Raw genomic sequence first — 23,561 nt, 5'->3', positions numbered from 1 at the left:
CGAGATCTCGCTTTCTGCCATAGCAACTTCCATATTGTTGAAAGATGGCGGTCATGCCAGTTTAATAACCCCTGGTATATAGACATTTCGTGTCCACACGGCAAACGACGAGCTATCCACTGGCGTGAGCTAGGTGCATTCGGTAGAGGAAAAAAACATTTCTACTGGTAAGTCTAGATTTGATTGAGGCATTCAGAAGATCACTATTTGAATACAGCCTTGATGCAATACAGTACATAAACACATGTACATGTACAGTACATCACCACACAGACGCGTCGCTAGACCGATGGTTCTACGACCAAATGATATACACTAGCATGTGTACATGTATACTTACCTTTTGGTGATAATCTCATTTCTATTATTCAGGTAACCTAATTCGTTTCCTTTTCCAGAGAGCTGTAATATGGTGTCTGTTGAAACAATGCCTACTATTAAGGAGCGAGAATTCTTGATGCCGTCTGCATCTCCCAAACACACAGGATTCACTCCACGGCCTACAGAAAAACTGGCAAACAAAAAAATGCCACGCTCAATGCTCAATATTGAATGCAATCACAGACTGAGGTCTAGCCTGGAAAATTCAACATATGGCCACCCTTCCATTGAGTACCGGTTATTTGTTGAAGCTGGAAAACACCAGGCACCATATCCTGAGAGACCAGATCCTAATTATAACAGTAATGTTTGGAGAAATTTCCGACTGCATTACGGATTTCACACAACGACAGAAGGGCGTAAAACTTCTGAAATGATTGCAGCTATGTACCCACTAAACATTCCACCACCATCAAAAGTGGGTAAATACACTTTTGGGAAATTTTTGCAAGAGACTCCTGTAATTAAGGACCCCAAGAAAAGAGCCTTAGCTATTAGAAGAACAAATAATGAACTTGCAGATTTCAGGAATATGAAAGCAAAGAGTGAAAGCCGTTATCCACCTATTGATGAATTAGGTAAGGGTCAAATTTTAAGATACTTCTTATAAAATTGTAGAGTAGTAATAAATGATAAAGTAATGTGGGTATTTTAAGTAAAAAAAAAGAAATATCTACCAGATGTTAATATTAATTGTTGATGAAGACTATTGTAAATGTATGTAAATATTAGATGTGCATGTAAGAAAAAAAAATATGCTTAGTTTTATTATATTAGTTTGGCATTGCTTTTTTTTTCTTTTGTTTTTTATCTTGATGATGGTAATTTAACTGTTTTTTAACCAACTTTTCCTTTCTTCAGGGAATATACTTCCACCGGAACACTTCAAGAGATATGAACAATCATTCCATCCTATGCCAGACTTAACACAGCCACCCCCAGAAAATTTAGAGGGAAAAAGAATCGACATTTTTGGTCGTTATGTTAAAGACTCTCCAAGGATGAGCTCATTTAGGTGGAAATTTTCCTACCGCCAAAACCATCCAGATTATGATAAAATGATGGAAGAGTATGAAAAACGCAAGAACGCACCTCCAAGGAAAGTGCCTTTTACCACACCCCTATTTCATCCAGACACCACAGGACCATGAAAAGTGGTGTTGATATATCTGAAGATGATTTCATGCCAGTTTTAACTTACACATTCCTAGAACTTTCTAGATTAAAAGGAGGTGTAAAAAAATCAAAAATTTATTGCATATCTGTTTTTAAGTCTTCATCTGTTTCAAAATCTGTGGAACACAAAATAAGCGAGTAAAAAAAAATCACCTCCATGATACTTTTATCTCATATGTACAGTTAAGAAGAAAGGCCTTTTTGTTTAGAAAAGTTTATTGTGAATCAACATTTTATCTAGATTCCATGCCATATCTCATGCTGGGTCAACTAAGAGGGTAAAAAAGTACACTTTTTCAGACAAAAAATTCTGGTTTGAAATTGCAGACTACAAGCCTGATGTAACTTATAAAATATTTCTCTCTTTTGGTACTATCAGTAAATTTACTGAAGTACTTGTTTGGGGTAAAAAATAAGGCATAACATTTAACATATACAATTTATATAATTTAATGATTACTGCTGATTTTCTATTGTATCTAAGATATTGCTCAGCAACAAAGGTGTATGCTCAAAGCAGGCAGCTGTCCTGAAAAAAAATTACAGCTATGCAATACCAGGTTGTAAAACAAATAGATATATATTAATGTTGTCTGAGTCACAAATTGCCAAGTATTATGTGTTATGTTAATATAGAGCTTTAAATTCAGGGTATTCTCTGTTATTTTTTTAGTAATGCCTGCTGTGCCTTATCTTGTAACCAAAATATTGTTGTGCATTTTTTTTGTGGCCAAAATACTGTTGGGCAGAAGTTTGTATGATGTCCTAGTCTTTTATCTTACTAAGAATACTCTTTTTTGTAAATATTTTGAGAAATACTATGCAAGAAATTGCACATTTTTTTCAGTATCATGAATGTAACATACCTGTTAATTTGCATGTAATTTTAATGATATTCACTGGTTATCAAAAAACAAAAATCACAAAATGCTGAGCTAAAAACAACTTTTTACATAGCGCTGGGTAACACGGTGGTTAAACTAGCAAATGATAAAACCTTCAAAGAATTTGGAGGTTTTGCATCAGTAAAGCATTGTGTTGATCACATTGTGTTAACTAATTTAAAGATGCATATCTCCAAGATTTATGCCAATTGTGACTTATGCCAATTGAGAAATTTTTTGATGTATTTTTGTACAATAAACATGACAAAAGCAATTTGGAATTTATGCATTTTGTTATCTGGGATTGTAAAGGTGAAAGTCCCTGCTTGATTTGAAGGTAAGCATTTGGTATATGTACTACCAGTATTTGTTTTAAAAGTCTGACTTTTTTGTTGTGGAAATCTTTGTATTCATCAAATACGTTCATAACTAAAGACGATTTGGTTAAAGATACTGTGATGAATATTGAGCATCACTGTGGCATTTGTAAGCTTTCAAATTGGATTGTATCATTTCAGGTCTTTCCTTTTAAGATATTTACACCAGTCAAAAGACCAATGACGATCCTACATATCTACAAGAAAGAAAATGATATACAAAGAAAATTAAGTTTATTTCCTTATATGTAATGACAGATACGAAATATTGCACATGCAAAAAGAATGCAATAACATAAACTTCTCAATCATCAATATTATTAAAAGTATTTCAACAAATACATTCACAATTTCCCCCCTTTCTATCACCTACTATCCAATAAATAAATCAATTTGCAACCATGTTGTCAATATCATGGAAGAAGAATTGGCTAACCCGAAATATATATTACATATGACATCTCTTGAGAAGTTTGAAAAATGGCATACAAGTGGGAACATAAAAAATAAAAAGCATTTCATTCTTCATAAAACACAGTAAGTTTTAGTAAGTATGAGAAAGTCAAACAAAAGGATTGCTATTCTAGTAATGCAGTCTCTATTTTATATTCATATCATAATTTATAAATTGAGAAGTACCACTGCCAAATAATAAACGTTTCTTTTTAGACAATAGTTGTTCCTAGTGATTAACTTTAAGGTAAAAACTGTTAGGCTTGGGCATTCCTTTCTTACGAGAATACAATCACAAAATATTACAAGCTACAGAGCATCAAGGCCCCTTTTCATTTCAAGTTACTTTATAGCACCATTTACCATTCCTCTCAAGTTAATGTCATTCATAACTTGATCACTTCTTTGTAGTACCAAGATACTATTTATCTAGAATATAGTCAAGGAATGTTCTACAGAGAACCATAAATTAATCATACATAAATGACACCAGAACAGAAAAAAATGTATAAAATTCTAATACATAACCATACTAATACATAAATAACTCCACCTGATAATTGTCTCCAAATTTCACTGCCTTTCTAAAGCCTTAATATACTAAAGAAGTAATATAGTAGTTTCTTTTGCAAATGTAAGCATGTAACTTGTACTATCACTTATGTTTTATTGACCAATGTACATCTAAAGCTAATAATGAGAGTCTAATGTATTGCGTACATCATGATACCCTTCTGCTGATAAATCCAAATAGTAGGAGGCAACAATGGGGAACATATTTGCAAAGCCAAGAACAAGAAAAACATGTTTGACATAAAATCAAACAAAACTGTATGTGCCTAAAGTTATCAACATCAATTAATATTTCCGATTACGAAATACACAAATTCAGTAATATGCCAACAATATTGTTTGCTTCTTTCATGTGTAAATGTTGGTAAAACTAAGTGCTAGTGTTCTATTTCAACAAATAACCAACCAGTCAACATCTTAAAATGAATGTTAATATCTAGGCATCTTCAGTTAAGTATCAAAATGCAGCAAAACCAATCTAACCTACCTCATTTGGGCATTTAAACAAGGGGCCCATGTTTACATGAACATGAAACACAGGAAGAGTGAGCAAATAGTATAACAGGCAGTACAGCACTAAGTGCACCACATTTATCACGTAATCCTCAATAAAATGTGGTGGGAAACTGTCCCACTTCATACTCTATCTCTAAAGGCTCAAGAAATTATTGGTACAATCCACTGCAATTACTTATTCTTAGGTACGGACACATAGATTATGACAGCAATAATGGCAAGGATTATAATTAAGACGATGACACATATGCAGATTTTTTTCCTGGCTTTTTTCTGAAAAAAAAAAAAAAATCCAGATAATAAGTTTGTAGAATGAAAACCAAACAATATCACCATCTGCTCTTTCTTTTTGATCTCGGAGCATAATGTTAAATTTCTTACTATTATAAATGTTACTGTGCATCATTAAAAACATAAGACAAAACAGAGGGGGCCATCAACAGTGGTCAAACAAGATTATTTGACAAGTCCAAAAAAAATGTAAACCAAGTAAAATTGGCCAAATTTTCTTGCACCAAAAGGAATCAAATAATTTTTCTCTCATTAAGTCTTCTTACAAGACTTGAGACTATTATATGATTTAGCAATGACACAACTCTATTACTGAACACATGATCTAATCTAGATGTGTAAATTAATTAGCTTACCTGATATGATGCTGCCTTTACCAATTGTTCATTCCCTGCCTCCACATTATCATGTGCCTTGGAAACATGGTCTTCAATATTGTCTAATAAACACACAAATTAACATATTTACAATAGAAAGGCAACTCTCTGTTTTAAATTCATGTACTAACTGTGCTAGTTAGGAATAATTTATGTCCCAATGCCAGAATTCTGATACTTACTATCCATTGGTCAAACTCAAAAACACCTTAAAAATAAACATTTTAAAGCTAAATTTTTTCTTCACTTGACTTCAGCAAGGCATATTTTCCTAGTCATGATTTCAAAATGATGTAACAAGGCAGCTGAGTTACAAGCACAAATTACTGGAGATTAAAGCCACAAACCAACATCAAACCTTCAAGAATATAAACTCAAGAAAACGTGCTTCATAACATACCTATCATCTCTCCCTGCTCATACACCAAAGTGCCCAGGTCCCGGAATATTTCATTGATATCTAGGATGTCTGCCTGGAAGAAAAATAAATGTCACATTCAGTCCAACATTTCAAACAAAATAAATATTGAACGATATAAGTTTCCAGCAGAGACATTTGTAGAAAGACTTTGTAACCCCCTTAAAAACAATATATCAATTGAAAGTTGACCACATCTAGAGAATACATTCTTTTTCTTATTTTTACTAAATTCCTGATTATTCAGAAATTCTCCAACAAAATTGCACCCAATATAATTTTAAGCTGATAGCTTGAAATAAAGCACTGAACACACATTTAGTCATATAAGTGGGCAGGTATAAATATCATTGTAATAATCCTTCTCCTGTCCACGAAGCACTGAAAAAGCCCATACTAAAGGCAAACCTGAAGTACGGAACAATACAATTTTGTACAGAAAGGGTTCCCGGAAAATAATGCTTAAGATGACCACCTTCATCCACTTTTTACCTCTAATTCTCTTATCCTCTCCTCCCTCTCCTGTATCACAGCCAAGTCATCTTCTATTAACTGTTCTTGTGCTTGTAACTCTTGTCGCCTCAGCTCATCCTGCTCCATCAGAGCCACTTTGTCATCATCCTGAAGAAAAGAAAGATTGTCACAGTAAAAATCCACCGCTTTCATAATTATAATAAAACTTTCCCAAACTGATCCTGACCCGCCCAGATGAAGACTTTCAGCTCATTCATGTCTATGACTATTCAGAATAAATTAATTTTATTTTATAAATTTTATATGACTTTTTTTCTAAAAACATATGAATGTTGCAACTTACACTGGCTCCAAAACCTAGACCCTCCGAACTTTGTGTCCGTTGCCTTAATGCTATTGTTTTAACTTTTTCTGCTGCTTTCTGAAATTAATTATTTCTTTTCCTTATTTTCTATAAACTAGTATTTTAAAATATCTACGATGTGGCAATTACTTTACTAAGAAAAATGGTTAGATGTACAGTGACTCATTTAGAATCCGGATTTAAAAATTTTAAATTTCACTTCCTCCTCTGCCTATACACTGCAGTGATTGAAAAAAATAAACTTCAAAATCTGACCAATAATATTTACATAATCAAACTACTTTTATTGCATATCTTTTATATCAGCCTGCTAATATACATATTTGCATACCTTTTGTAATTCAGAGTATCTCTGTATTGTTTCTTTGAAGTCATTTTGTATCCTTTCCACACTCAACTTTTGTTGCTAGAATGACAGAAATAATTTAAGTAAGTTTTTTGAAATAAATAAAGTGGGGGTTGTAATCAAACATAAACCCCTTTTTCCACACAGGATTTTATCTAAATATATTGTAAAAGCAAAGTGTTGAAATATCAAATGACATTCATTCTAAATATATTGTAAAAGCAAAGTGTTGAAATATCAAATGACATTTACCCTTTCTATTCCATTCATTCTAAATATATTGTAAAAGCAAAGTGTTGAAATATCAAATGACATTTACCCTTTCTATTCCTCTTATTCCAGACAACTGCTTAAAAAGTTTTGTGGTTTCAGCAATGATTTTATTGGTTTTCAGCTCTGTTTCATGTCTGTATAGAAAAAAAGGTAGATGACAACAATTAATAAAATTGCACGTAACAAATAAGTTTCACCATCTATTTGTTTTGTGACTAATAAACACATTATTCCATACAACTTCACACTGATGAGTAAAAGAGGACATACTTCAAATAACTGATATCATAAAAATGTAGTTAATTTTTACTTTAAAGCAAATGCCAGTTACAGTAAAAAAAAAAAAAAAAAAAAAAAGAACAGAAGTGGACATTACATTCTATCTCGTAGTTCTTTGCTGTCTCTGTCTGATCCAATCTGCCGTAGTGCGCGTTCCAAGCTTGTTGCTGAAAATAAAATTGTTCAAAGTTAAGATATTAACATGTGCTGTGGCAGGCAAACGTATAACTTGGTTGCCTAGATGGATTCTATGCAAAAAAGGTCAGGACTTCAAACCTGCTTTTCACCAGTTTTCTTGCTATTTTTGAATCAGATACTTAGTACTAGCTGCCTTTTTTGCCCTGGTGTATATAAATCAATGGTCAACAATCAAACATGTAGGGTAGTCAATTATTAGTATCAAATTTATGGTTAAGCAACAGTCTGCAGCATTTCTTTTTGGAAAGTTTAAAGTAGATTGAAAGTTTGAGGTATGCAACTTATATCGTTTGACTTACCATGGTTATTAATGGTGAAAACATTGCTACTGACTTGATCATAAAGCTGCGAAAAATTTCCATATCCTGGAAGAGAAAACAGAAAGGAAAAATGATAAAAAATAAATACACACAAGACAAAAAAAATTCCTTCATGACAAGTTGCATTACATTTATATATACTTTTAGTAATGATTGGTATAATGTACCAATATGAGTAAATACTGGTCTAAACAAAAGAAAAATATGTTAAGTTTATGTAACTGAGGATCCGTAAGCAAGCTTGTTAGGAAATTAGGCCACATCACTTGTGAAAGGACACCAATTGTTCCATGAAATTACTCAGTCCACATGAGAAATTAATAAATTTCTTTTCATTTCAGGCAAACAATTTAATAAGTAATGTTCTGATCTGATTACTCTATCATTTTGCAATACATATGAGATTAGTACAGTAATTACTTTTCTACCTTATTGCACACTAGCATATCAAATATTTGCCTTTTTTCATTTACCTGAGGAACATTTTTGCAAATCAGACAATTTTTTTGAAAATTCATTTTTTTAATTTGACTGGCTTTAATACTGAATATGCTAGGGTACAAACATTATGTTATAAAGACTGATTAGTAAATGTCACCGTCCCTTTCTCTAGGGAAAAATACTGTAGAACAATGTTATATTTGAAATCTATTCCTTTATTATAAATCAATATATAGCAATATTTTCACAAAGTAGAGACCCTAAATGTGTGCACAAGGTCCATTTTTTTTTTTCTTTTTTTTTTTAATTCAAGCAATCACCAATGGCAAGCAACAATTTGGCATGATTGGAAGAATATCTAAGGTTGTTTGTGCTCTTCACATTGCACACTAAAGTGTGTCCGTCTGTCTGCCTGGTCGTCCGTCATCTCTGCCTGTCTGTCAGGTCTACCTTCATATTGGACAGCAGTTGAAAGTGGTCTTGTGTCTTGACAAGAAGATAGTAGACATGTGCTCTGTAATTACAGAAACTGTGAAAAACATCAAACAAAGCTAGTGCATTAGCAAAGAGAAAGCTACTGTACTAAGGCTAGGGGCTTTCTATTCTACCACGGAATATATGATACTCCCTGTGCAGTTCATTCAGGGCCTGACTACCTGAGCTTTGGTAACCTTGACCTGGATTATCTCTATATTCTCCTAATCCAGGATTATCTCTGTATGGACGGGCAGAGCTTCTGAAGCCACCAAAGTCATCTCTTCTTCCCGACATATTCAAAGTGGGTCTCACTCAATAGGATCCTTTTATGAAAACCTGTATGAAAGGAGTTTTGGATTTCCTGCATAATTTTGTGATGCCTATATTCATCACAATTGAAATAACAAAATTAAAATATTCATACTGAAATTAAAATAGGAGAAAAAGCTTGCAAACTGTTTATAAAATTTCAATTAATGTGTACTCTTAGCCTTTCGATAAAGATTACTTCAGTTTTAACCTGAGGAAATAAGAAGCTTGAAGACAGTCTTGGGTGTGTTCAACATAAATCTAATATTTTTATTGGCCATTTTGACAAGCAGGTCTCAATACTCTCTATCCTTAATTAAATTTTTTTGCTTAAATATTGATTTGCTATAATTCATTGATTTATTACCTTTCTTTCCTGCAGAGGCACTTCTCCAGCTCAGCTGCGCATTCTGAAAAAAAAAATGGAAAAAAGAATATACATGTTTCTCTTTGCAATCTAGACTGTAACCAGAGATTACATACTGATAGTTGTACTTTTACCCAAACCAATCTGAGTTGAATTCAAAATTCTAAGTGAAAGGTGTGGACTTTTCTTGTTATGAAAAAAAAACTAAGGATTTCTCATGATGTAGATATGTTACTTTTCAGGACAAACTTGCCATCTAAATTGTGTTTGCCATAGAAGTAAGGAAGGCATTCTAAAAACCAAGAGTGTATTCAAAGCCAAAATTGTGAATACAGGTTTTTTAAATAGATTAGGCCACACTTTTTTATTTTTATGGATGACATCCTCTTGGGACCCCGAAATCGGTGCGAGAGGGCGAAAAAAAAAAAAAAAAACAGTCCTTAAAAAAAAAATACTGCTTAAGTAAAGGAATGCTGTCAGTACACAGCTGGAAACACAAATTTACCACAGAAACACATATTAAGCTAACAATGTGTCTTTTTCCATGCTCTCAAAATATTAAAGCATTGCGAATACTTCGAAAGGTAAAAAAAAAAAAAGTCATGAATAGGGAGGCCTGTAGCCCGGGGGGGGGGGGGGGGGGGGGGGTGAAAGAACCACCCCTTTTGCCGGGAAAAGGTCCACTTTGGGTAAAATTTGATCTAAGTACAGGACGTTTTCATGGAAAAAGGTCCACTTTTTCAGAAAAAGCACCCCCATTTTGAAATTGCTGGCTATGGGCCTGATAAATATGCTGCATATTACCAAATCTATTTAGGTTATTCCATGCATTTTGTTGATATAACAATCAATTAAACAAATATTAAACAAACAGTGTGTCTTTATTTGTACTCTCAGAATATTAAAGCGTTATGAACACTTCACAGAAATCTTAAAAATGATGCTAAGATATGCTTAATACCACCAAATCTATAAAAGGTCATTTCGGTCGATGCCATTTGGTCTACTACGACTCACATGAAGCAGCCAAACTGTCGGGTGGCCTGACCGACCTTCTGCCCACCAAATACCTTGACGCCCTGTCGACCCTTTTTCACTACAAAAAACCTGGTATGTGCTGCTTTGGACAGAATGTCACTGAAATTTTCCGGGCGATAATCGCTGGCCGCCACCAGCCGTTCGCATAATTGTAAAAAAGTGAATATCTCCATGCCCAATATCAATGGCATAACAATCCAAAACGACGGCCCCATTCTCTTTATGACTTTACATAATTAATTGTCGTGTAATTTGAAAGTTATCCTGGAGATGAATTTGACGGCAAAGCAGCCATATTTCCACGTGGCGATAATACACATGCCCAGAAAGCTTATTTTCCTGCAAATTCAATAACGAAGTTTGCGACAACCGACTTCGTTGGAGGGAGGGGGGGGATTTTTTTTTTCGGAGAACGGATGAAAATCGGTGCGCGCGCAGGATGTCATCCATAAAAATAAAAAAGTGTGGCCTTAATTGGATTGCCAGATTATATGTTTCATTAACCACATCACATTAATATTTGTCTACAGAATGGAAGATCTACTGGGTCACTTGGTTGATCCAGGAATAATTGTTAAATCTTGTTTAATTTCAAACACTCACAATCAACATTCAAATATCTGTGGCTGCTAGTATGAGCATACTAATTTGGTGCTGAAGGCAGTTTATTCAAGATGACAGCCTATAATCATGGATGTTTCGTTTGTCTACTGGTCTATAGGTCTCTATGTGGAGTTGAATTATGACAGGCAACAACTCATTTCTACTGCCAGACATCTATGATTTGGATTTAACTGATATACTAACTAGTGTCACAGCATTTTAACAAATTTCTCCTCTATTAACCCAAGGAGTTATAACAGAAGGAGATTACACGCGTGGGGGCGGAGCCCGTATTACGGTCTCTCATTGGTCGGAATGAATAGAACCCAGAGAACAATGGATGTCTATCTCTGTTACGCTTAATTACTCTCGTTTAAATCTCGTTTGTTAGTATCTGTGCCTTCGTCTGTTGATTTTTGAGGACAGAAACAGAAACGGAGTCCCAAGTTTCTAAAAAATGAGAGAAATACAGAATTTATATGATAGTACGTTGGACAAGGTTTTCAAAAAACAGGTAAGTGCTTTTAAATGCATAACTACACGAAATATGAAGATAAATTGCAACTTTTATGTCGTAGGGTCTCACTGTGTAAGTGTCCAGCTACACGTTGATCTCGCGAGGTGGTGTGTGAGAATAAATATTGCACGAAAAATATTTCCCACTCATAACAAGTGCCTATAATTATAGTATCAAATGAAGAAAGTTTGGTCTTTATACAGTTACAATTGTTAAGTAATTTGTGGCAATAGCAAAGAATAAAACTTAGGTGCACTTTCAGTAGCCGAATAACAAGCAGATGCTTAAGCCGCCATCTTGTTAATATTTCGAAAAAAAATTACTCCAAAAGACATTTTCCTCCTACTTTTTGAAACTTGTGTCACATGACAGTCATAAAATTTAACTAATTATTATGTGTGCAACACACTTGCTTGAGCAGTATTGTTTATTTTTGCGATTTTACATGTGGTCTAGCTTGGATACGACAATTGACAATTTTCATGAGTTCCGATCAAAAAGTGTTACGCTTGTTACGGCCAAAAGCCTTACCGCTTTTTGTACTTTTCAAATGCAAGATTACAAAAAAATTTGGTGTGTTTAGATTCTTGAACATCTTGGTCGTGGCGTGGTATATATTGCATGGATACTGCTCCAATATTTCTTGAAAAAAATAACCTGATTTGTTCAGAATACCAATTTTTTACTCTAGTGTTATGGGTAAATGTACCATTTTGGCCTTTACCTTTTTCATGTTTAAATCTAAAAAGACTTTTCATGACAGTTGGTCATCATTTTTCTTCTCACCATGGTGGGTGGCTTTGGAGTGGTAACTTTGTTGTTAAAGTAAAGTGCTCAGATTTTTTGACTGGAAAATTTTGCCTCCACCCAGCATTTTCCATCATGGCGGTCTAACAGGAAGTTTGACTTCACAGTGTCTTTGGTATAGTTATTTTTAACTTATTTAGTCTTCTTTTTACATATATATGTTTTAATTCATATTAAACCTTTGAAAAAAGAACACACATGAATACTGGTGCTTCTTCATTTAAAGTCTTAAGGTTTTAAGTTCACCTAGGCTCCACCAATTACTTTACCTGTTATCTCACTACACATCTCTCTTTGAGTCAAGGTGTGTAAGACACACCTTATTGTGTAAGACACCTCTATAATTAAGGGGTACTTGCTTCTCTACTTAAATTATACTTCACTACTTTGGCATGTTAGGTGGCAAGCTTGGATGTTTCAGTTCATTTTAAGAAAGAAGCTTTGCCTTGGTGGTTACAATAGAATAGAACTCTATTAAGGTTTATTCATTACTTGAAATTAAATATTTCATCTTGTAGTGTTGAAACAGAAATTCTCTCAAAATTGATAATGAATTTGACATGCATATCTTAACACTACTCAAGTTTTTTTTCTATTATAGATATGGGAGAAGGCTGCATTGAATATATGAATTATGGTCAGGCTGGAAAAAATTAAAATATGTCAATGAAAAAAGGAGGTCAGTGTGTCTGGGGTAAGTTACTTTTGTCATAATGCCTAAGATGCATTAAACATTCACTAACAACAGTACCCTTTTTAATTTTTTTTTCAAAATACAACAACCTTGGGCATTTTCCTTTTAGCAACCAGCCTCTCTGAAATCCCCTTTTTGTCCTGTCAGAAGAGTAGGAACCAGGGCGGATTTAAATAATTTCTTGTAATAAGTACAATTTCTTTCAATTTCTTGGGGTTATTAGCTTGTGATCATGAATCTTGATGTTCTATATAAATTTAGTTGTAAAATATCTTTTATGTGGTGAACATTATTTCAGTCAAGTCATAACAAGACATATTAAACTTCACTGCGTAATTCCATAATGTCTACATGGCTACTAGTAGTTCATAATGCTATTATTATGTTTTTTTTTCTAACCTACAGGTTTCTCTCTTTTCTGAGTGGCATGGCATTAGCAAGGCAGAAGAAAAGGCCCTGAAGAAATTCTCACTTGAGTTGTCCTTTTTGGAGAAGAAACTGGATAAGACTGGCCAACAGAGATTGCATTAAATTAATAGTGCTCCTTTATGACATTTTAAAATATTTTCAGTCACCTAACTGACTCTATACATTGCAAAAGTGGACATAAATTTTATGTTACTGTTACGTGGAAAAAAATTCAAAACCTATATATAAATTGTTGAGTGCCATGGTATAACAGTCTACCTGATTGCCAGTGAAATTTCTGTTTCAGTGAAATTTCTTTAAAGCAGTCACTTACTTACTTACCAGTTAATTTTTTCAGCTGTTACATTTTATAAATGTTCTTACTAAGTGTTGTCTTGATCTATAATAACCTTTTGAAAATCCCATGTGTTTTATCCTATTTGTAAGAATTAACCACTTTATCTTCTTGGATTTTTTTTTCATTCGGCCCATTAGATTCTCAGACCTTGCTGGCCTGTAAGTGGAATAGTATCTGGCACAGACTGGTATCAGCAAGTCAGATAAAAAAGAATATAATTATTTCTACTTGCACGGTTGAAAAAAATGCCATCATAGACTGCATAAAACTGGAAAACTGTAGCAACTTAATCATTCTTATGACTTCATTTATTACTGCTTATGTGTAAAATTTTTGTTTTTGTTCTTCTATTGATATAATAAAATGGTTTTACTCACAGATGCTACTTTCATGAGTATAGAGTATAGAGTGCTTGAGTATAGAGTTGACTTAAAAGATATTTTAAGTTAATATAGTAAATAATAGTTTGAAATTCAATATTCTCATCTTTATTTGTTTCACTTTAAAGAGCTCAGTGAATACTAAAATTTCTGATATATTTTGTACATAAATATATTTATGAATGAATAAAAATTATTCTTTATGTATAGCACTGTGCACTTGTTTACCGACAAATATGAACAGATTTTGTACGTGTCAAATAATCCTGAAAAAAAGGGAAATTTCCAAGATAAAGAAATTTATAACGAGTATTCAGTAAACTGACGTGTCGTGGCATTGCCTCAACCTTGGATTAAAATTTTAATTAAATGCATTATAATATTAGAATTATACCGAGTGAGAGAAAAAATACTTTAAGAAATTTAAAACCAGACACAAAGCGTAGGCACTGTCACAATGTATATGTTTATGGGACCCAAGGGCAGGAGGTTCCAAACGTTAATGTATTAATATTATGTCCTTTGGCAGTGAGGACAGACGTTCACTTGAATGTCATTTTCACAAACCACAGTTGGGACGTTTTCTTTTGACTTCTCCTTGGTGATTTTTCACCGGGTTGTGCCATAAAAAAGCCATCTATCACCGACTAAAAAAAGCTCATGGCGACCATCCTCAGTCACCACCTTATAATCGCTTTCTATGATATCGTTCCCTTCCAGCACATCGTCCAAATAATTACCTGTGAAAAAAATCGTCAGCATACAGCGGCGCTTTGACATTACTGATCTCGAATTCTAACGCGAAATAACGCATATGAAATTTATCTCCAAGCTGAGGAGAGCGACGCAGACGAAACCTTGAGACCGGAGGCCCCCCGTAGCTAGCTCCGCCCACCGTAACAGACATCGGACAATAGAAAGGCTTGCGTGTAATCTCCTTCTGTTATAACTCCTTGATTAACCTAAGTTATAATATATAAGTTACACTGACTCACATTTATTTATAAACTTTTCGTAGTTTATAAGGTGATTTTTACACAAGGTACTCTTCTCATATGACAAAAAAAAAACTTCCTCTTTGTAGCATTAAATTGCAGTAACAGTAACCATGATTCCAAGCTTAAAGTTGACTGGAAAATGAGTTAAATTATAAACTGAAGTGCAATGCATTATTCAGTGGCGAGTGACCATGATTAGTTTATTTTAGTCCAACAACCAAGACCATTTTAACTGCAAATGTTGTTGTACAATATACATAACTATAATAACTACTCAGCATTCTAAGCCGGCCATTCTAATCCATTATTTGCAGCATCAACATTCACTGTTATTCTACCAAGACCGCTTTCCTCTGTTTGCTTAATTAGCTTTTGAAAAAAAAAATAATATGCCATGCATAACGTTACTCTCATACCGTCACTCGTTATAAAACTGCTCGTACGTAAGAAGTGGTTGAATTGAGAGAAAGTGGATTCTCTGGTCAGTATACTGGTACTGTACAGGAACTTGGACATATCAAGGAGTTATAACTCCTTGGACATATATACTGTCAGAAAACAATCCACCGGTCACGATGAAAACGAATGAAAGTAAGTAAAAGAAAACAAACAAGAATCGTGCACTTTACTGGATTTTTCTACACAGGCCCTTACCGTGGAATTTGTGCTTAATCTTTAAACACCGGTAGCGCATGAATGCGGAAATCCAACAACAGTCAAACGTCACTCCGCCATGATGGTCTCATGTGACTACCGCGGCGGAAGATATAAATAGGTCAAAGTAGTCCCTATTTGATATCTGTATTGATATTCATTTAATATATTTACAGAAACACATATTCTGTATAAATGTATCTAAGTATGCATTCTAATAACTTGTAGACTGGTTTGATTTCAAATTGGTCTGTCATGAATACAAACATATTTTTACGAACTATTTTGTATAGTGAACGTGTATTGACGTCAGACCTTCGATAAGAACCAAATATCTTGTTGACGAGACGTGATCGAGCACTTCGAATTTTCATAAGACAAGTAAGTATTATAATTTTCAATAACACTGTAAGGATCATATTTAAAAATATATACCACACTTCTGGTCAATCTTCACAAGACCACAGAATGTATAAAGTTATGCGATATTAGTGATAAAGACGTGAGGTACCTTAATTCCTGCTTGAGGAATGTTTACCTGGCTGGGTGGGGATGGTTAAATAAAAAACGATTTTGTAAATTAAGTGAACGTATAGCACAGCGTGACCCATATACTCGCCGTCGTTATAAATCTGTCGTAGAGTGACTACTTTAGAATTACTCTGCGTTGTAAGAGTACTTTAAAGCCTAGCATCTGTGTGTAACGTTATCTGTGTATATATACGTGTATTACGTTATACAGGATATGCATATACCCTGTAAAATCTGAACCATTTGGTAGAATGCTAATGTTGTTTGAATCATGTTTAGTTAATGAAATGGCCAACACGAATGTAAAACACCCAGGCCTAATATGTTCCTTGCCTATTAACAAAGCAAGCAAACAAAAAATAAGAAGATATTTACATTTAATGTACACTGTATATTTCATTCATTTTTGTCCACTAAATGATATAGTTAACACCCTTTTGCCATTGCGCAACACTTAAAAAAAATATATATATTTTTTTTATTTGATTGGCAGATGTAACAAGATTTAAGTTGGCAATATTGTAATAGTCAGGCAATAACTTGCTGTTAAAAAAAGACAATTTTAATATGATCATTGTAGTCATTTGATATACATTGAAAAGTCCATAACGGGCATTCTTATCAGTGAGGCCATAGGAAAATATCTTGAATAAACATTTGTTGTAGAGAAGTCAGTCAGAACAACTACTATAGTGCTATCAGATATAAGATTAGATAAGCTAAAAGTTTATTTATCCTAATGTATATGCACACACACACACACACACACATGCATGCACGCACGCACACTCTCACTGTTGGGAATCAAATGCTCTGTAAAAATGTGGTTGTATTAAAAAATAAAAGTTATATGGAAAAAAGTCTAAGACATTGAGAGGGATACAGCTCAAGGATATAAGCTACATAAAAAATGTTTACTACCCTTAAAAACTAGTAGTTTGGAGTTGCTAGGTAAAAAATAAAAAAAGTCAGCAGGACGGAAATAATCACACATGATGGAGTCTGTTTTATTCACTTCACTCTTAAGATAAATGGGTTCAAAAGGGTCAAGATCTGGTCTCCGTATCTTGAAAGGTTCGCTATGTTGCGCACGTGCGCAAGTGTCTCGATTCCATGGCCCCGTATCTCAAAATAGAATCGGTTATGGAATCAAGACACTAACGCACGTGCGCAACATAGCGAACCTTTCAAGATACGGAGCCCTGCTCCAATCACATCACTTGCTGTACCTACTATCTCTTCTAGTTTGTTCCCCCCCCTCTACATTTGCATGCCTGAACCATACAGTTAACACACCTGAAAAAGTTAGCTAAAATGGACACATTCTTGGTAAAAGCTATCAATTCCCTAAAAAAGTGATATATACATGGATTTTGCAAAACTTTTTGGTTATCATGTTAATTTTAAGGTCTATTCAATCTATTTAATATATACTAGGTCTCAGTTAATTGGTCCACATTTAACTGCAGGTCAGGCAGTGTCTAGATTCAGCAGGATAATCTTTAGATCACTGTTACAATCAGAATTATATATGGAAGGAGTTGTGCCAAGTTTTGACAATTATTTCCAAACAACTGTTGGAAGGGTAGTCTAAAATCCCCAGGCTTAAAACGGGTATATTTTGTCCAATCTAATTGATATTGAAGAGAATGCATTGTGTCAAAGCATCCTGTGTGGGCAACACGGTCACAGTGTACAGGTATTACATAGACATGTTTTGTTGACTCGTTTGATAAGGATGTTAGTAGTTATGGCATGTAAATATTGCAGCACATGGAAGGAAACAATGCAAAGATAAGAATCATTAAAAAAAAAAATAATATTGATCTCAAAGAAAGTCAGCTGTAGAAAGTTGGATGTTTGTTTACAGAATAAACAGGATTTGTAAGACTCATTTATAAACAAATTTTTAAGTGATCATATCAAAGTTTGGCGTCTTTTTTAAACAAAGATTAGCATTTGTTTTCAGGGTTTCTGTTTGTACTATTCCCATGGCCTTTAGACTAGATAAGTTGAATTTTAATCCCATTCTAACACACAAGCTCAGATGGTCTTATATTGTACTTGGAGTTCAAAAAATCTTGAGTTCATAATCTAATTGAAACCCTGGTTTTTATATTTAAAAGTAAATTCCATGTTTTTTTATTTCAGATAAAAGGGCAAGTTAAAACAGAAGCATGGAACAGCAACCACCCTATCCCCAACCAGGACAACACCCCCCTCCCCCAGGGGCAGGGGGATACCCAGTGGAGCCACCCCCTCAATATGAGCCACCAAAATCTCAATACCCTCCCCCAGGAGGATATCCCCAGGGACAACCAGGGGGGTATCCTCCTGCCCAAGGGGGCTATCCCCAGGGCCAGCCAGGTTATCAGCCTCCCCCTGGTCAACCAGGTGGGTACGGACCCCCTCCCCAAGGAGCATATCCCCAGCAAGGTGGTGGGTATCCTGCAGGTAGTACTTGCTTTTCTTGCACTAACTTGGGCTTATTGGGTTTTTTTCATAATAGGACAGATAATTTTTTTGTTTGAACATAGAGGGGTCCGGATGTAGTTCAAATTGAAATTGTTGGTTTGCTTCACACTCTGTACACACTTTCTCAAAGCATTCACTGAAGGAAGTCATTCAAGGTAACCTAAAACAAGGTTGTTGGCACCTTGTGACATGTGAGACAAAAATACGTATGAGAATCTGCAGGAGAAGAGCTTAACCTGGGGTGAAACTATTTTCAAGAATGCCTATTAAGCAATACCTTTTCAAGAATGCCTAGTAAGCAATACCAAAGTAGCACACAAAACATGATGATCATGCAAAATCCTGCTTAATTTTATGTTAAGGCATGAGACTATAGACTATCTTGGATGAGTTCTATTAAGTATTTACTAGGCTATCTAGGATGATTCCCATTCACAAATGCTTTAAAAAATAGTTGCTAAAGGCTTTTGGAAGAGGGTGCAAGTGCTGCCAATCAGTGTGTGTGTGTGTGTGTGTGTGTGTGTGTGTGATTTGAAGTGTAGATATTTCAGCCTTGCTTGAGCAACTTCATAAAAGCCTATTTGTTTTGCTTTATAGTTGTTGGAAAAATCCCCAGATTTAAAAAGATTAGCGCATACAAACCTATATTGCTATGCAGCAAGAAGAAGATTTGTTCTAACTATAACCTTCTAACCGCTGATTTGTAATCAGTTTTGTAGAGAAAGATAATTTCAAAGAAATTTTAAGGATGTATATATACTATGATATCAGATGTTGTCTTAAAGTTTGAAACAGCAACTTTGATTTTTGACTTTATGGCTTAATTATAAGTATTCAAGCAAGAAATATTTTTGTACTTAGCACTGCACTTCAAATATTAACCGGATTTTTGTAAACCAAGTTTTAATTTATCACATAAAAATAAGCATGACATATACACCTACGGATCTCATGTTATCTGTTGACAAAAGTTTGCACTTCTTTATTAACCAGGTTACAGCACCCAGACCACCACTGTTATAGCCAGTCAACCCCCTACCACCACTGTGATAGTGGCGCAAACCAGCTTTGGACCACGCTCCCGCTCTATGCAGTGTCCCTACTGCCAGGCACATATCACTACGTCTGTCAACTATCACTCTGGTGGACTGACCTGGCTCATTGCTGGACTTATCTGTATCTTTGGGTAAGGATTTGTGGTTAAGAGGTGTCTCCTTTTAGTAATTGCTTTTGTGTCTTTGTCATTATTTTAAGTCTACCTTCCTATAGCTGGTTTTTGTTTTATTTCACCAAGCCATCCATCCTTGAAAATTGAATGAATAAATTAACTAATAAATAGATAAACAAATTATATGAAATGAAAATTTATATTTTTTTCATACTCATGGTTTTTATAGATCATGCATATATTCTCCATATTTCAATTGCTTGTATAAATATGGTTATTGCTTGATCATTTTAGTGGGCAAAAATTATCAATCTTTCAGATACATAATCTTATAATCACAAAATTATATTTCTGTATAGCTTTTGTGGTGCTTTAACTAGGTAGAAAAGAACTATCAAGTAGCCTGCATTTAATTTTGTTGATGCCACTCAAAAATTCTAATCTTAAGAAATTATGACTTAACAAATACAGCATCTGTAAAATTCCCAATTTCCCCCCAATTGAAAAGATTGTGTAATTTAAGTTTTACATAATTTGTATTTCTAATTTTAGTTTGTATTTTCACCTGGCATATTTTCTTTATATTTCAGTTGCTGGCTTGGTTGCTGTCTGATCCCATTCTGTATTGATGATATGCAGGACGCCACCCATTCCTGCCCCAACTGCAACCGTACACTGGGCACCTATCACAGGCTGTAGACAACAAGACCTACAGACAGCCAAATACCAAAAGGAAAATGGAAATCCTTGTAGCCTTCTTGTATATGATCTAAACAAAACCCCTCTGTGCTACTCATCACCTGTCAGTTGCATATGCCATATGATATAAAGGATTTATAAAATTATCACTTTTATGAAGCAGACCTTTGTGTTGTTTTTAAGTGACAAAGTGTAGGATTTGAAACACACCTGAAATACATAAATTACTTGTTGAACTTATCAGAGGACATGTTATACTCTTTGGTCATATTTAGCAGATAAATGCAATGAATTAATGTAAAAAAACATTTAACACTTCATGATGAACCAAAAATCCTACACTATGAAACTTTTAAATATAATAAATCAATCAAAATTTTTCATTTTCTACACCTAATTTTTAAGCTATGAAGGTGGAGTTAGGGAAATGTTGTAAAAGGAGCAGTCTTCATCCTGAAACCCATAAAAATGTGGGCATGGGTAGATTTCAGTTGTCATACACCACTATACTATAAACAGTTATCATTTTTCATCAGACTGATTAGGGCTCCTGGGAAGTAAGCAGAAGCTTATGTAAATATTTTCTGTAGAATTTGAAATGTTTAGAATGATTATGACATCTGTCCATGGTGATGATAAGGATCTATATAACTATTTAAGAGTCTGTTGTACCTCCCTTCATGTAAATATTATATTTATAATATTATAATTATTATTATGCAAGAGGCAAACTGAAAAAGGAAAGACAAGCTTGCTAGAAAGGAACATCTTACTAATAACTTGCATATGGCATTTTGAAAATTTATTTGGTCATCGACATGGGTCTGATTTGCAATGGTCTTGATACATTTACAGAGTCACTTGTAATGCTTGTTCTAGAGGCTTTGTTTTTTGCTTACATGCAGCTACAAACCAAGAAAATTATGACAGGGCAAAACCAACTGGCATTGCATAGGTTTGAGAAAAAGGGGGTAATAGAAACATTCCATTCCAGTTTTAAAGCTTTTACAAAATTGTCACTAAGAGTATTTAGAATTGACATTAATATTTACCCCTCCAGGAAAATGCTGTTGCTGTAGTCTTTCAATTTGTCATTTGACAAAGAATTATCATAAGCAAGGGGTCCGTGGTAATTCGTTTTTAAACCAAGATAAAAATATTTTTACATGTCCTGTGGAAAATCATTTCAGCATCATATAATTACAAATAGTGTTGTCAGGGCAGTTTGTGGGTGTGAAAATGGAAGTTCAGTAGAAAAAAACTATGGGTAATAGACTTTGCCTTGAAATTTTCTCTTGTAATGTAATATATGTTGTGGGCTGCATGTTTTGGTTTCATCATTAAATAGACTGCCTTTGACACACATTTGTACAGGATAGGCTGAAAGTGTCATCAACTGTGTTAACATTGTATGTGGTCTATCTAGACTGTTGTACATGCAAATCAAATAATATAAAAATTTAATCAAATAATAAGTTATTTGATTATTACTGTAGTATATATAAGTATGCTATCCAAGAACTCTCTGGTGGAAGTACCTAGATCTTATCAGGTAGTGTTTTGGAACTTCCTGGTGTTGTCATTTTTTATGTACCTTCTCAGTTATACATTATATTGGTATGGATTGTATTTTAAGATTAAATAATTTACTGCACATTGACTGAAACTTGGAGGCTAATTAAATTTTGTGAAAATGGGCCACATATCCTCTATATATTTTTTACAGAACAATTGAAATGAACAAATTTGGATTAATGATCTTTAGCATTTGTTTACTTCTCAATATTAGTTATTTGTAAATGGATTTTTATTGACCACATCATTGTGTAGCTTTTAGAGGTTCCAAAAGTGCAACACATAAGTGTGAATGTTTTATCTATCCATGTATTTACTTAAAAAGAAATAATACTTATAGAATAAATGAATGTTTGAGCTATTGTTTGCTGCCTTGCCTGATTGTTATCTGCATGTGATATTATACAATTATCAACTGTGGCTGAGGTCAGAATGTTGTTTTGCTGACCTCAATAAAGTGGTATCCACTTAAGTGGGTGCTTGCAACATCATGCAACAATGGGGCAGGGACGTCACAGGTAGATAATGCGGCTTTTGATTATGTCAGGAAAGTCGGTATTTAGTTTTATCACATAAATCCCCCAATATAACACTATATTCTATGCCAATTATATAAAAATAGTATTTCTTTCGTAAAAAAAAAACATCCAAACTTTCTTGTCATAAAGTGAGACTTTTTTCTCCCAGGAAGATTTGAAATTGCAGTATACAAACACAAGACAGGGTCATAATTGAGGTTGAGTGCCTGAAGGGGGAATGTGCATAACACAAGCAACATTTAAGGGTATGAGTTGTTCAATATCATTTGAGCATAAAAGTGAAAAAGGTCTGTCTGACACCAAAAATGCAGAAACCTGCCACCTAGGCATTGGTAAATTGGACCGTTTTTGTGAAGGAACATGTCCAACATCCCTAAGGCCGTCTCCAGTGTTTTTTGGGTGAGATTTCAATTGAATCATGTAACATTTAATCTTTTTGCTAAACCATGAACAGGTCTTTAGTAACTATCACAGCTTTGGATGTAGCCCAATGACTTAATCTGCACATTAAAAGCATCTGAATATGAGAGCAAGCCCATTTATTGTACCACCAGCGTAGGCGCTGGCGGTACCCATGGTTTTAGTCCCGACCCGTATGTTCCGCCGGCTCCTGCGGCTCAGCCGGCTCCGCCGGCTCCTGCGGCTCCGCCGCCAAGTCACCGTTACCGCTTCTCCTCCTAGACGGTAAGGGCCCCTGTACCCATCTCTTGGATTTAGGTCACCTATAATCTCAACTCGTTCCACGTAAAATTTGGGCTTTGTCGGTATTGGGGTCTAGGTGTGGCACTCATTGCAATGCACCCTTGTCTAAAAATGGCAAAAT

At 34.4% G+C, this 23,561-nt stretch overlaps 3 protein-coding genes and 1 long non-coding RNA gene across 9 annotated transcripts; 3 read left to right on the top strand and 1 right to left on the bottom strand.

Annotated features, from left to right (window-relative positions):
• On the top strand, positions 1-2,716 carry LOC106154927 (testis-expressed protein 52). The gene is made up of 3 exons (XM_013529483.2): positions 1-167; positions 399-959; positions 1,243-2,716. Exons 2-3 carry the CDS (start codon positions 410-412, stop codon positions 1,530-1,532), a joined length of 840 nt encoding a protein of 279 aa, XP_013384937.1. The 5' UTR covers positions 1-167; positions 399-409; the 3' UTR covers positions 1,533-2,716.
• Positions 2,717-3,035: 319 nt separating this feature from the next.
• LOC106154937 (syntaxin-7) lies at positions 3,036-15,881 on the bottom strand. 4 transcript variants are annotated; one of them, XM_013529503.2, is made up of 12 exons: positions 15,752-15,881; positions 9,295-9,337; positions 8,798-8,954; positions 7,680-7,745; positions 7,280-7,349; positions 6,950-7,037; positions 6,616-6,690; positions 6,264-6,341; positions 5,939-6,067; positions 5,429-5,501; positions 5,008-5,090; positions 3,036-4,633 (listed from the first exon to the last, which is right to left on the bottom strand). In XM_013529503.2, the coding sequence occupies exons 3-12, from the start codon at positions 8,910-8,912 to the stop codon at positions 4,532-4,534; spliced, it is 879 nt and encodes a 292-aa protein (XP_013384957.1). In that variant the 5' UTR covers positions 8,913-8,954; positions 9,295-9,337; positions 15,752-15,881; the 3' UTR covers positions 3,036-4,531. The 4 variants fall into 4 exon arrangements, with proteins under 4 accessions (XP_013384957.1, XP_086863649.1, XP_013384958.1 ...); XM_087007523.1 differs by having other exon boundaries at positions 8,813-8,954; XM_013529504.2 differs by having other exon boundaries at positions 8,819-8,954.
• On the top strand, positions 11,228-14,308 carry LOC147764314 (uncharacterized). Its single transcript, XR_015333328.1, has 3 exons — positions 11,228-11,449; positions 12,861-12,953; positions 13,359-14,308. It is a non-coding gene; the product is annotated as an uncharacterized LOC147764314 (long non-coding RNA).
• Positions 15,882-16,025: 144 nt separating the features above from the next.
• Positions 16,026-22,563, top strand: LOC106164403 (lipopolysaccharide-induced tumor necrosis factor-alpha factor). Of its 3 annotated transcripts, none has more exons than XM_013542316.2 (4): positions 16,026-16,132; positions 18,434-18,676; positions 19,751-19,943; positions 20,516-22,563. In XM_013542316.2, the coding sequence occupies exons 2-4, from the start codon at positions 18,460-18,462 to the stop codon at positions 20,622-20,624; spliced, it is 519 nt and encodes a 172-aa protein (XP_013397770.1). In that variant the 5' UTR covers positions 16,026-16,132; positions 18,434-18,459; the 3' UTR covers positions 20,625-22,563. The 3 variants fall into 3 exon arrangements, with proteins under 3 accessions (XP_013397770.1, XP_013397761.1, XP_013397753.1); XM_013542307.2 differs by having other exon boundaries at positions 18,434-18,721; XM_013542299.2 differs by having other exon boundaries at positions 18,434-18,736.
• Positions 22,564-23,561: the final 998 nt, after the last annotated feature.

This window comes from Lingula anatina, chromosome 1 (assembly GCF_051362555.1).
Source record: "Lingula anatina isolate TDL-2025a chromosome 1, LinAna3.0, whole genome shotgun sequence".
NCBI lineage: Eukaryota > Metazoa > Brachiopoda > Lingulata > Lingulida > Lingulidae > Lingula > Lingula anatina.
Note: the sequence above shows the minus strand (reverse complement) of the source record. Positions and strands in the feature narration are given on the sequence as shown.